Here is a 14,720-nt window from a genome sequence, read left to right on the forward strand (position 1 = left end):
TTCAAAGGTGTCAGAATAATTGCAGTGTTGTTGGAAACGTGGCGCATATGGACGCACATTGTTGGATACGTTCGGTGTAATCAGGCGACAGTGACGTGCTACGTGTCCAGCACGGCCACAATAAAAACAAATCGGACGATTGTCTTCCGTGTGCCAACGATCTTGTGGTCATGCAAACTGCACCAGTGGCCAGACTTGAGCAGATATGGGCGGGCGCAAAGGTGGGCGAAGGGGACCGTAGGTCTGTGGTGCAGGCCTCGAAGCGACTTCGGCGTACATCAGGGGAGCGGCAACTGGAGCCTGCTGGAGAGAAGGTGGAATGTGGTCGGCTACCTGCTCGTTGACAGATTGGAGAGCGGGTGCCAACGGAGGATTCAACTGGCCGTGTGTAAGGAGAATCAGAGAAAGCTGACGAGCCACCTCTTCACGGACGAACTCATTGATCTGCAGCAGCAGCGACGTGTTTTCCGGGGAAACAGCCAAGCTCGACATTGAAGTCGCCTGAGGAGGAGATTGGCAGGTGGCTATGCGTTGTTTGCGGAGTTCGTCGAAGCTTTGGTAGGGACTCACGAGTTCAGAGACTGTCACCGGATTTTTCACCAACAGCATCTGGAAGGCGTCGTCTTCAATGCCTTTTAAGATATGGCGGATCTTCTCGGCATCAGCCATTGTGACATCGACGCGGTTGCAGAGGTCGACAACATCTTCTATATAACTTGTAAATGTCTCCTCGCACTGTTGCGCACGACTGCGCAAACGTTGCTCGGCGCGAAGCTTGCGAATGGCGGGGCGCCCGAATACTTCCGTCACGTTAGTTTTGAAGGCTGTCCACATCGTGAGATCATGTTCATGGTTGCGGTGCCACACGCTGGCGACACCGCTCAAATAAAACGATACGCAATTCAGTTTTTGGTGTTGTCCCAGTGGTTGTGGATGCTCAGCCGGTTGTAGTCAGCGAGCCAGTCTTCTACGTCATGGTCTTCGGTACCGCTGCAGATGGGTGGGTCGCGTTGACGCAACGGGCCGGGGCAGACCACGGTAGTCACTGGGGCAGCGGGTTGTGGTAGCGGTGGTCCTTCTTCCGGCATAATGAAGACAGGCTGCAGTGTCCGGTTGCGATGTTCCAGAATTACTGTTGTACCCAGCACCTCCACCAATTGTAAAGGGGGTTTATTCAGGTTCTAGAAAAGCAGCGACCAATGCGGCAGCAGCAGCTAGGGCGCAGCCAGTGAACGAGCTGGGTATGAGCCACGCGATGGCAACGGGGCTTTTTAGCCTGCCGATCTTCTTCGTCACACTTCCAACAACGACGACCTGACTGAAGGGGACCTCTGAAGAAGTTGCCCTCACGAAGATTGACTCGGCTACGTCCACTAATGTCCACACCCGGCACCTTTTACCACTACTATCCGACCCTGGAACAGCAACTAGGCCTACAATCTGCGCTCACTGCAAATACCGCCAGTGCCTATGCAGGAATGGATCGCCGTAAGGGGAAGCGGAGTGCACTGCAGGCCAGCGTGACAAAAGTCAACAACGACCTCACCTTGCTAATCTCATCTGCTCAACGACTGTTGGCAAGCTGCAAGAGAACTTGAACATTCTACTAATAAAAGAGGGAGCTCTATGAGAATTAGATAGCACAATTGAACAATTGGTAGAGGACGAGCAATTTGAATCGGAACTCGAAAGCGTGGGCCTCTACTAATCTATATGTTTGGCGAAGTCTAAATTTATCAGACACATAGAAGAAATGCAAAAATCAATAAGCGATACTCAAGCACTTGGGCTACGCAGTGAATGCAAAATTTGTGGACAGAACAGAGAATTTTGAGCTACTATGAAGCTTCAAAAACTGGAGATCAACAAATTCAATGATAGTGTTCAAAGCTGGTGCTCTTCTGGGATCAGTACGAGTGTTCTGTACACAAAAACTGAGCATATGTCCAGTGTTGATGTATTTAAGTACAGTGAACTCTTGTTAAGACGAACTCGGTCTAGCTGAATTCTCACATATAACGAACAAGATGGGAACATTTGTTTTGTTTACCATAGACTCAAAAAAAAATCCGCTTAAGACGAACCGACTCAAATGTGCTCTTTGGTTAAGACGAGCATTCGGAGTGATCACCACCGCTACTGATCCTGGAGGCTAGGGTGCCTCGATGCGCTGCACCCAAGGGCACGCAAGTGGAGGCACCATACTGGAGGCCTGCAATTCACATCGCCCATAGACAGAGGCAAAAACAAGAGGAGGAAACATAGTGACGTTTCACTTCATCAATGCGAGTGACGCGCAAGCGTAAAGGTGCTATAGCAGATACAAAGCATTCGGCCCTTGGTGCCTAGATTGTCCGCATCGCAGATTGTATGCAAGACAGGGATCATGCGGCCGTGCCATACAGAGCAGCCGCCAGAGTAGAACGTCCCCTTGTAAACATTCGCTTACTAACAAAACGACAAGCATGGTGTAAGCGCGTACATGCAAACATGAACACATCGCTCGATGACCACAGACGCTCGCTGTCAAAATGCTGGCATGAGGAATCGCAGCAGCAGCAGTGAGCGAAGTTACCTTAGCACTGTCTATCACTTCAATACAAACTGAGCGGTGAGGACACAGTGCACGCAAAGCTATGAGCCATCGGCCCACCTAGACTGTGCCCCTAAAGCAGATCACGTTTGAAATATAAAGCCCGCAAGACCGCACGTGGCCAATGTACAAGGCCCTCCACAGATGCCATGCGCATGACGGAAGACAAAGCGCTTCCTCCCTTCCCCCTTTTGCTCCTTTGCGCATGCGAGATTGAGCAGTCATCGTCGGCTCACTGTCACGCTTTCACTCATACACACAGCGTATCCCGTGCGAGGACGATGTTATCACGAGACGAACCCGGTACATCCATATCACAAACGAAACCTCTAGCAACTGCCAGAAGAGGTCAACGCAGCGCACCTCCGCCTACCTTTCTCTTCCGCGATGCTTGGCGCTGGGAAAATGTACGTAACGCAAACATCACAACGAGGTTCTGTATTTGAAGGGCTACCGTGGTGGCAAGGCAGAAGACAACGTAACTGGCCGATCACTGACAGAGAGCAATTATGAAATTGCTGTAGACATGCTCAAAGAATGTTTTGGAAGCAAAGAAGTTGCCGTGAATGATTACACAAGTGAACTGCTTCAGTTAAAGCCTGTGGTTTCAGCTGACAGCGTGATTTCTTTCAGACTTCTTTATGATGAAATATTCAAGAATGTTTGAGGTCCCAAGGCCCTACGTGTAAAACAGGAAGAGTACAGCACCCTTTTGAAGGTTGCTGTAGAAAGGTGTCTACTACCACCGGAGACTGTGCTTCGCTATTGCCAAAACAAGTCCAACAACGTAGGTGGAAGTAGCAGTTTTCCTGAGCTTATGTTTTTTGAAGAGGGAAGTGACTAGCAGACAAGAAGCTTTCCAAATCGCTACGAGATTTTCAGGCCAGAAATTCAAGGCAAACAAGATGGAACTTACTCCACGCCGTGGAGCCTCAGCTGCTGTGTTAATAACCCCATTTGCACGTCCTAAGGAAGCTTGCCTTTTCTGAGTAACACCAACATCCCTTTATAAAGTGTGACAAAGAGATGTCCCTACAAGAGAAGAAATAAAAACTTAAACGAAGCGGATGTTGCTCTCGGTGCTGCAAGAAATATCACCTCGCAAGAGAGTGCAAAAACGCAAGGTTCTTACATTGTGACTTTTGTCAAGGGAGATATTTCGTGTTTCTTTGCAAGCCTTACTCCAAAAAGTCTCAGAGTAGTTAGAATTCTGAGAAAGTCTCAGAATAGAGCAGAAAGCAGTGAAAGATGTGCAAGTTGCAAGCGCACTTCTCAAAATTGATAAGGCGATCTTGCTGCAAACAGCCAAAATTTGGGCTGGAAGCTCATGTAGTCAGTGCCAGGTTTGTCTTACGGATGCAGGAAGTCAACATATCTTCGTCACTGAAAACATGGTAAGAACACTTTAATGCCAAATTTCAGGAGAAGAGAGCACGACCTTGTCTTCATTTGGCGAAGTTTTGTCCTCTCCCAAGTTACTGCGACATGTGGAACATTATTTAAAGAGCCAATGTGATGGAAAGCAGATCCGAGTAGAGGCCCTAGAAGTCCCTAATAGTATTTGTAAACAGCACATCATTCCACCTTCCCGACTCAATGTTTCATGAAATAGGCACCAGTCTTCAACTCGTAGATGATGCCCACATGAACGACAGCAATGACAAGATGGATGTTCTTATTGCACCCGACTACTATTGGCAGGTTGCTACTGGAAAGATCAGAAGGACTAAATAATAGACTGACTGTCATATAAATACTGTTTGGTTGGACTTTGCAGGGTCCTGTCGAAAGCTTTGAAAGTGAAAGAAAAACTAACACCACCACCATAATGAAGGTTGTCGTGCGAACCTGCTGTCTTGGTGAAGACATTTCAAAACACCTCGAAGCGTTTTGGGATGTAGAGCACATGGGAATACTACCTGAAAAGGATACTACCACATCAGATATAGTTATCCAAGAATTTAAAAGAATTGTGAAGAAAACCGACGGGAGTTATGAAGTTCACTTTCCTTGGAAGGATAATGCTGATCAACTAGACAGCAATATAAAGAAAGCGAAGGACGAATTTGTTAAGCTGACACGAAGACTTCTCAAGAAGAAATTTGTTTACACGATATGACAAAGCATTACGAGAATATGAAGAAAATGACTGTGGTACAAGTAACCATTAATTAAGGTACCAGACCTGTTTACTACTTATCACACAGGGCAGTTATCAACAACAAAAGAGAAACAACAAAGTCGCGGACTGTGCTTGACACCTCTTCGAGCAGCCCTGACAGACAGTCTTCAAATTATGTTTTTGCATGCGGGGACCAAGTTTGAATACATCGGTCATCAAGCTTCCTTTAAAGTTCTGAACCTGCAACATTGCAGTTACAGCTGACATTGAGAAGGCTTTTTTGCAAATTCATCTTGCTGAAGTTGACTGCAACGCACTTTGGTATTTTTGGTACGAAAGTCCCTTGAAGCAGAATTGCCATGTCGTTTATTTGGAGGATGAATCGGGTACCACTCGGAGCTGCATCAAGCCCGTTTCATCTTAGTGCCACACTTCATTCCCACTTTGAGAATACAAAGGGAGAAGATCAAGAGATGACGAGACTAGAGCACTAGTTTTATGTGGACAACCTTGTGTCAAGAGCAGGAACGATGAAGACAGCTTCACTGGTCTGCAATAATGCATCAAAGTCATCAATGAAGCGAGAATGTGTCTGCGTAAATGGACAACAAATTCCACAAGTAGGCAGAATCTCAGCGAAGAAAGAGAAACAAACATTAATGATGATATTTGGTTAACAGTTCCTAAAACCAAGAAAATAGTAGGAATTCTATGGTTCCCTGAAGACGATCTGTACAGGTTTCACACTTCCAAAATTATGCAACTCGTGGCACCCATGGCAACCACAAAAAGGAATGTCTTAAAGACAGAAGCTCAGTATGACCCACACAGCTTTCTTTTTCCATTCACAGTGAAAGCCAAATTAATTTTCCAACAGTTGTGGAAGAAAAACCTGCATTCGGATGACCACCTTCCAGTTGAAATTTGTGGCTCTTGGGGAAGATGGTGCAAAGATCTTCGTCTTTTGAACATGATATGTGTCGCAAGTATAATCAATGCTGCAGAACTGTCGTCCAAGCCCATCTTCCATGTTTTTTCAGATGCCAGCACATTAGTATATAGAGCTAGCCGCAGTTTATGCATGAACAGAGGCAGAAAATTCAGAAGTAACGACTGGTGATCGTGAAATCAAGAGTGGCACCACTGAAAAGGTTAACGCTTCGGCAATTAGAACCATTGGGAGCTCCTATGGCAGCACGACTCATGCATACTGTGCAAAGAGGCACATCGACAGACTATGAAACGCACTTGTGGTCTGACCCAATGGCCGTACTTGGATGGATAAACCTACTCTGATAAATGGAAGCTTTTCGTATCGAGCAGGGTAAAGGAAATACTAGCCGAGAGTTTACTAGGTCAATGGTGATATTCTCCACCAGAACACATCCCAGCAGACCGACAAGAGTCTTCAAGAAAGCACACTTTGGTGGAATGGACCTGAGTGGCTGATTAAGAAAGCCAATGCTCACAATGATATTGTGAGCATTGATTCAACCGTAAAATTTATCATATATGCGGACGACAGCAGCATATTAATTTCGGGTCCTCATGCAGACGATCTAATTATCAAATGTAATCAAATACTTGACAAATTACACCTCTGGTCCAATTTGAATTGCATTAGAATAAATCCAAAGAAGACGAAAGTAGTAATATTTAGAGCTAAAAATAAGATAGTCCAAACATGCCATGCTGTCAAATGCCAAGGCCAAGAAGTTAAAGTAGTGAACGAACACAAAATTCTCAGGGTTACGTTTTCTTCAAACTTAAGTTGGGATAAACACACAGAAGATGTTTGTAGTAAACTAGCCGCAGTGACAGGAATCTTATCTCGTTGCCGACATCTTCTTCCAACACAGGCTAAAATCCAAATTTATCATGCACTGTTTGCTTCATATATTAACTACTGTGGTCTTGTATGGGCTACAACGACAAAAAGAAACGTTGCAAAGATAGGTGCACTTCAAAAGAGGATCGTGCGACATATTGCAAACCTTGATCACCAGTCTCCCATGCGAAGTGCTTTTATAAGCTACAATATAATTAGGGCGGAATATATGTATCCGTATCGCTTGCTCCGCTCCTTTTACTTTTCCACTGTAGCTTCCAAAGATTTTCTAATGAATCTAGCATCGCTAAGAAAAAGACATTACACTATCCACACGTAATGATGACGTTTGGCTTCAACCGAAATTTCGAAATAATTATAAAGTTCAGTCATTACAGCATAATCTTCCATTTATTCTAAATGAGCATAAATGTGTGATCAGTTACGGCGTAAAAGGACTGAGAATGTATTTTGTATCTAAAGAATGAATGGCTATGTATGTTTGCCTTTTGTTTTGCAAGTACTGTTTCACATGAACATGTATGTACTCTGGTGTTTTAAACTTCTTTTTGTTTGTACTGTCATATGTTCACAACTATAAAGTTATTACACACATTTTGAAATCATATGCTGTAGATTTATTAATTAATTACCCTTATGCTACTGTATAATTCATTGTTCTTCGCATTTCTTGATGTCATGGACACTACCTGTTGCTGTACATCAATACTGCCTTGTAGAGGGGGTCATGGGCCTAGTCAAGCTGTCGAGACAGCTTTTAGCTCTTGACCCTTTACAGGACGTATTATTTCTGGAAAAATAAAAATTGAATTGAATTGAAATTGAAATTGTTTTGGCCAATTGAAATTTTCAAGGCTCCTGAGAAAACTGGAGAAGAAACAAGAATATTACAGGTGACAACCATGAATACATCTCCTTTGCTCGACCTCTCCCGCATTATCAATCTTACCAAAAGTATGAACATCACTGCTCAGATTTTGGAAGCAAGGATAACAGGGCCACTGCTAACGATTGAAACAGAAAGAGCAAAGAAATTTTGGATCTCTAAGATACAAGAAATTGCGTTTGGCAAAGGTTATTCATCTAATACAATTGCAACGAAAGTTGCTCTTTACAAAGATGAAAACAATTTGATCAGAGTGGGCAGAAGAGTTCAGAATTCACGAATGACAAGAAGCATCCTATCGTTCTTCTGGTAGAGCAAGAATTCACGAAACAAGTCAGAAAAAGAGAACACCGACGCCTTCTACATACTGGAATTCTTGACCACTAACTCAATTAAGACAGAACTACTGGATCATTAGATGTTGACAAATGGTGAAAAAAATTATTGGTCATTGCAGCGTATGCAGAAGACTTGCAGTTGAACCAATGAGTGAACAGTTTGCACCTCTACCCAAAGATAGACTGACAGAATGCAAACCATTTTCCACTGCAGGCATAGACTTTGCAAGTCCAATGCGCTACCATGCAACTACTTCCAGCCCAATGCCAGAATATATTGTTATCTTTACTTGTGCTGTTGTATAGGCAATTCACCTCGAACTTGTATCCCGCCTCAGTACGGCAGACTGTTTAGTTGCATTCAGACGGTTCACAGCAAGACAAGGTCTCTCTGCAGGACAGTATTCCGACAACTGTCTCGCATTCAAAAGAGCATCAAAAGAACTAAAAGAAATCAGGGAGCCAGTTCGAGACGAACGTGTGCTGCAATACTTCAGAGAACAAAGGATTAAGTGGAAGAAGGGTTGAAATCTGGGCCAGTTGGTACATACTTGAACGAAAAAACCTGTCAAAAACACAAAGGACAAGAGAAGAAGTTCACGACACAACGACTGGACTATCAACTGTGGTTTATTAGAATCGGTGTAGTCCCAGCAAGGGCAGCAGAGCATGCGCAACCGCATCATCACTTATCACATAGCATGAAAAGACAGCACCGTTTCTATCGGGACCGACTTAGAAATTCAAATTCTTTTTCTTGTAAGCGCACCGAGGTTGTACTAACGCAGTCATCACCTAATAAACTGATGAAGTACGCTTCCAAGATTTCACGCTCTTCTTTGCCCTTGCCCCTCCCAAGAATCGTCACATTGCTAAACAAAGGATAACAACCACACTCATTGCAATGGCGAGGCAAGTTTGCACCGTTATCTGACCCCAGGGAGGAGTGGTGCTCACGCAGGCGGTCATTAATACATCGACCGGTTTGGCCTATGTAAAATCTTTCGCACGTGAGAGGGAACTTATAAACAACCCCTGCAGCACATGCCGTGAAACGATTTTCATGCTGCGTTGTGCAAACATGGTTCCTTGCCCTGCCTCGAGAAATGCGTGAACACAGACCCGAAAGCTTACAAGGGGCAGAAAAAACAACACTTACTCCCTGCTTGGCGGCAACTTTCTTAATACTGTGGCTCACTTTATGCACGTACGGCATAACTTCAAGTTTCTTACGTTCAAAAGCCCCACCATCTACCAGCTCCGTACGTTCCTTCTTTAGTTTCTGAAGCAGCGATTCAGCCACCGCTTTCAAAAGAGGCGGAGGGAACCCTGCGGCTTCTAGACGTTGGGATTGTGCGTCAAAGCTACTTTTAATGGCGTGGTGACAGCTTCTTTCAAGTGCATTGCGGAAACAATTCATTGCAATCCCTCTTTTTACAATCTTTGAATGTGCAGATCCAAATGGTAAATGAGCTTTCTTGCCCCTAGGTGAAAACATCCAGCACAAATGCCCGTCGTCAAAGAAAGTTAGTTGCAGTTCTAGGAACCTGATGGAATGATTGCTAGGAAGTTCATGAGTGAAATTAAGAGTGCGTGAAGAAGCTTTAAAAGCAGTCAATACATCGTCTACTGCTGCGGGCAGAGTGTCATTTGGTAAAAGCTCTAAAAGTACTAAAAAATCGTCCACATACCTAAAAACTTTGCACACACGCTTGTTTAGAAGGAAGCCTTGAAGTTTCCTGTCAAATTTTGCTAAAAATAACGAAAAATAAAGAGCTACCACTTACACCAGCTCATTTTCTGATCAACCGAAGGCTAATCTCCATTCCTGACAACAGTAGAACTTGAGACTGACTCCAACCAAATAACTGAATTTTATTAGCCCGACGTTTCGGAGCCCATTCGGCTCCTTCTTCAGGGGGTTGTTCTTCGGGGGGTGGCGGTGTGCCGCTTTTAAAGTGTCTTTTTTGAAGAAAGGAGGGGGGGGGGAACACGGGAGGTGGGGAGACACTCCACAGAAGGAAAGGTGGGGGGGGAACAAAAGGAAAGGGGGGGGTTGTGTTGTTGACCGCTTCCAAGGTGCTGCGATGACCGGTGCTGGGTGGAGTGCTCACGAGGGTGCCCTTGATGGGCCGCGGGGGGGGGTGGGGGGGGGGAGGTTACAGGGTCGCGCCGACGTTCTGTGTTGGTGAAACGAGCGAGAACGTCGGCGCGACCCTGTAACCTCCCCCCCCCCCCCCCCCCGCGGCCCATCAAGGGCACCCTCGTGAGCACTCCACCCAGCACCGGTCATCGCAGCACCTTGGAAGCGGTCAACAACACAACCCCCCCTTTCCTTTTGTTCCCCCCCCACCTTTCCGTCTGTGGAGTGTCTCCCCACCTCCCGTGTTCCCCCCCCCCTCCTTTCTTCAAAAAAGACGCTTTAAAAGCGGCACACCGCCACCCCCCGAAGAACAACCCCCTGAAGAAGGAGCCGAATGGGCTCCGAAACGTCGGGCTAATAAAATTCAGTTATTTGGTTGGAGTCAGTCTCAAGTTCTAATCAATTTCCCAACCAGACAGGCAATTCTGTCGAAATGTTTAGCTGACAACAGTACTATGGAGAAGGAGCCAAATTCTACAAAAGAATGGAGAGATGGAGACAAAAAAAAAAGAAGCTTGTCTCAATGCCTTCTGGAAGAGATGGCGCATAGAATATTGTTACGTTGCAGAAGTCGCATATAAAGATATATTTACAATGTTTACAAGAGAGATAACGACAACATGGCTGTCGTGTCATCTAACCATCTATCAGCTATGTTTGCCATTTTCCAACGTGCCGGCCTGCAGTTGAACTCATCCAAGTGCCAGTTTGGACATCGCAAAATTACCCTTCTTGGACATCTCATCAGTGCCGCTGGCGTTCAACCCAACCCTGACGAGGTTCACACTGTCCTGAACTTTCCAGTTCAGTCTTCTGCCGCAGACGTAGAAGCTTTGTTGGGCTGCGCTCATATTTCGTCATTTTATCGAAAATTTCGCCCAAACCGCATGCCTACTCATCGACTTAAGAAGGATGTTGCTTTCACATGGGGCCTTGCAAACAGCTCCCCCATTGCAGCTCCCTCACTTGCAACAGCTCCCTCACTTGCAAACAGCTCCCCCATTGCTGGCACATTGTGATCCATCTGACGTCACTGAACTTCCCACGGATGCCAGTGGCCATAGAATTGCGGCTGTACTTGTTCAATGGCAGCATAACACAGAGCACGTAATTGCATACGCCAGCTGCCTCCTGTCACCCGCCAAGAGGAATTTTTCAGTTCCCGAACAGGAGTGCCTGGCTTTAGTTTGGGCAGTCGCCAAATTCTGCCCCTACTTGTACGGCTGCACATTTTTCGTGGTTACCGTTCACCACGCCTTGTGTTGGCTCTCCTCGCTTAAAGACCCCACTGGACAATTGGGTAGATGGGCGCTATGGCTCCAAGAATATTAATTTGCTGTTTTATACAAGTTGGGCTGTTTGCACAAGGATGCCGACTGTCGACTGTCCTGTCGACTGCCCTGAATATGATGCGCATGACCCCAACTCTTGTGTCCGGGTCATCTGCACGACATCCGCACTGAACAATGGCATGATGACTGCTTACGTGTTATCATCGATCGTCTCGATTCTGGAGATTCGGAGCCCATGCTGCGCATGTTAGTGCTCCACGGCAACATTTTCCATCGTTACAGCTTACACCATGAAATACCAAAACTTTTACTCGTACAATGCGAGCTACAGACATCAGTTTTTGAGCAGTTGCATGACGCCCCTACTGCAGGCCATGTCGGCATTTCGCAAACTTATGAATGTGTACGGTGCCGCTTCTACTGGCCAGGCCTTTAACGCTCTGAATTGCTACGCTGCAGCCTGTGTGCTCTGTCAGCGCCACAAAAAAACCTGCTGCTCTGGCCGCTGCATGCCTTCACCCCATCGATGTGCTCTCAGAACCATTCTTTCGCATCAGCCTTGATCCTCTCGGCCCTCTTCCAACATCGAAATCTGGCAATAAGTGGGTCATTGTCGCAACTGATTACATGACCCAGTACGCAATTATGCGAGCTCTGCGCACAAGCTGTGACACTGAGGTGACAGACTTCCTTTTACAGGCATCCTCCTCCATCACGGTGCACCCTGGAAGCTCTTCACTGAGCGCAGCTGCACTTTCTTGTCCTGAGTAGTTGAAGACCTACTTCGCTCCTGTTCTGCCAAACAAAAACTTTCCCCTGACTACCACCCACAGACAAACGAACTGATGGAGCGGCTCAATAGCACGTGACAGGAATGCCGTCTATGTAAATTTCCGACAACCACAGTGATTGGGACAGCATGTTACCCTTTGTGACCTTCACCTATAATTCGTCCCGCCACGAGATCACTGGCTTTTCAACCTTTTACCTTCTGTTCAGCTGCCACCCATTTTTGCCCTTTGACGCGCTGCTTCATTTGTCGGTGAACACTCCCACTGAATATGCTCAAGACATCTTCACCCGAGCTCATACAGCATGCCAGATAGCTGGCTCACAGCTCACTGAGTCTAAGGTGGCGCAGAAGACCCGGTACGACAGGCGACATTTCCTCCTGGCTCCGTTGTCTTCCTATGGACTGGACGCCCTGTCGCTGCGTCAACTTGTCTGAAAAGCTGCTGCCTCGCTACACAGGCCCCTACACAATACTGCATCAGCTTGGTGATGTGAACGACGAGATCACTCCGCTGGACTAACATGTCCCCATGGATGTTGTGCATGTATCACAGCTGAAGCATTACTTTGCCGCGAGTTCACCTCTCTTATAGTAAGCATCGCGACGGCGGCTCTACAGGCGGGGTTATGTTACAGCGCCAGTCAGAAGAAGACGATTAGACGTGTAGAGGTGGAACCAGTCTCGACAGCCATCTTGCTTATGCATCATTGTCTCTCTTGTAAATATTGTAAATACATAATCGCATGTGACTTCTGCAACGTAACAATATATTTTGCAGCTACTATCAACTCAATACGTCAACGGCTCTTCTTGCAGTGGAGCAAAAGTAGGCAATGTCATTCTTATTATGGACGAAAAAATTCCACAACTTTTGTGGGACCTGGCTGTAATTAAAGAAATTTCCTGGTCATAATAATTATGTTAGTCAATGTCTCTTGAAGAAGTCTGACGGAAAAAAAGATATGTCGGACTGTGCAGCGTCTCTACCACTTGCAGGCTTCAAACTAACCAGTGTGCCGGTGAGAAGATGTTTGAGATTCACATAAAAGAAGACGAAGAATACTTTTTAACTCTCCTGGCACATGTCCTTCACTTTACTGTTACAATAAACACCGAACATGGAGTGGAAGAGTTTGCGATTTCTGTTATTTTTAAAAGCATGCATTTGCACAGATGGTGGATGAACAAGGAGATGGAAGGCGGGGAGGTGTTGTGCGAGCTTGCCGCAACCCACCATATTTCAGAATCGTTTACAGGTGACAAATCACGCTGAACCTGACAATGAAATGTCGCGCATGGCATCTGCTCTTTACCAGCACTCCTGGCTATGCCTGGAGTGGTGATGGAGTCACATGATGCGTGGTCCTTTCGTCTGCCACAAAGGTTGGACTTGTGATAACCACCTGACGTAAAGTTGGCATAGCTCTGCTGAATTTTGGAGCGAAACTGGAAAGCAAAACTTTCTATGCAATAAAAGATTGCTGAAATACACAGGTCCACTATTTCACTGAGAATTTCATTGGTGTTCAGTACAATAGAACATCACTAATTCATTAGCTTCAGAGGGGGAAAAAAAAGACGTCAATAGACATCCTATTGATAAAAAATTATTTTCCAGAATTTCACATACTAGAACTGAGCTGGCTGTAATCGGCATTGGCATACTCATCAGGAGTTCCCCTTAATAAGAGTAGACTGAACTCTATACATATCTTGATTTCTGTGTGCCTAAGTTACCGATAGCTTGCTAGATTCTTGTTACACAATGCTAGGAGACTTGAGCATGTGAAGCAGCACATTTCTTGCTCAAAATTTGCAAGCATTAGATTAGGAGAAAAATTTTCTGATACTCAATTCGATATTTGGATTCTTTTTTCTTGATTCGATTCTGTATCTGATTTGAAATTTACTATTCCGTATCTGCACACCACTGGTTATGTCAGACTGCATATTATTTGCGCCACTGTGTCCTGCCCATAGGCGATGCACAATGTTTCGGTCATGATCGCAAGCAGTGCACTGCGTCACTCCGTTCCTTAGGTAGCAAACAAGTTCAGACATGTGCCTTCCATGTAATAATTAAATCACATTGTGTGACAAATTTACATTTCACATATAATTACACGATGCATTCCAATCTCTTTCATAACTGACACTACTTTTTGGTTCGCAAATGTGAGAAGTCTCTCTAGCTTTCCAGTTGAAACGGAGCGTAGCCTTGAGGAGGTGTGACAGCACTCACTGCAGGTGGGCTCAGCCAACTTGAGCCTCTCGGTGAGGCAGTGCAGCTGCAGTGGGGTGGTGCAGAAGCGGGAGTCACCAGCCAGGGTCTGCTCGCCCGTCTCAAACAGCTGCTCAGCCAAGTCGGCTACAACAGTGCGCACCTCCTGGACCACACACACAACACAGCCACCACTGTGACACAAGGCAGTCAAAATAATCTGAACGGTTCAAAACTGCAAGGAAAAGCCTAGATGGGAGACAAGGAACAGCAGCATTCTTGTGCTATCTCCCTAAGGTCCTCTGGCTGCAGTGCAGATGCTAAACAGTGTACTAACATCTTTGATGTCATTATTTTGCGTTAAATGAAAGTCTGAGCCCTCTAAGCATTAGAAAAAAATGCTGGCAAGCTCTGACACTAATTCTAAACAACTCAACAATATTTGTTTGTATGACTCACTTTCGGTTTTGATAACTAGCCGAT

General features: G+C 45.7%; 1 protein-coding gene across 3 annotated transcripts in view; it reads right to left on the reverse strand.

Moving 5' to 3' along the window:
- Positions 1-14,720, reverse strand: part of LOC135899642 (nischarin-like) — a 249,643-nt gene that overhangs the window by 125,082 nt on the left and 109,841 nt on the right. For all 3 annotated transcript variants that reach the window (XM_065428950.1, XM_065428951.1, XM_065428949.1), the window contains one exon: positions 14,259-14,403. In XM_065428950.1, coding sequence (XP_065285022.1) covers positions 14,259-14,403 — 145 coding nt within the window. The remainder of the gene's footprint in view (positions 1-14,258; positions 14,404-14,720) is intronic.

This window comes from Dermacentor albipictus, unplaced genomic scaffold (assembly GCF_038994185.2).
Source record: "Dermacentor albipictus isolate Rhodes 1998 colony unplaced genomic scaffold, USDA_Dalb.pri_finalv2 scaffold_16, whole genome shotgun sequence".
In the NCBI taxonomy this organism is placed as follows: Eukaryota; Metazoa; Arthropoda; class Arachnida; order Ixodida; family Ixodidae; genus Dermacentor; species Dermacentor albipictus.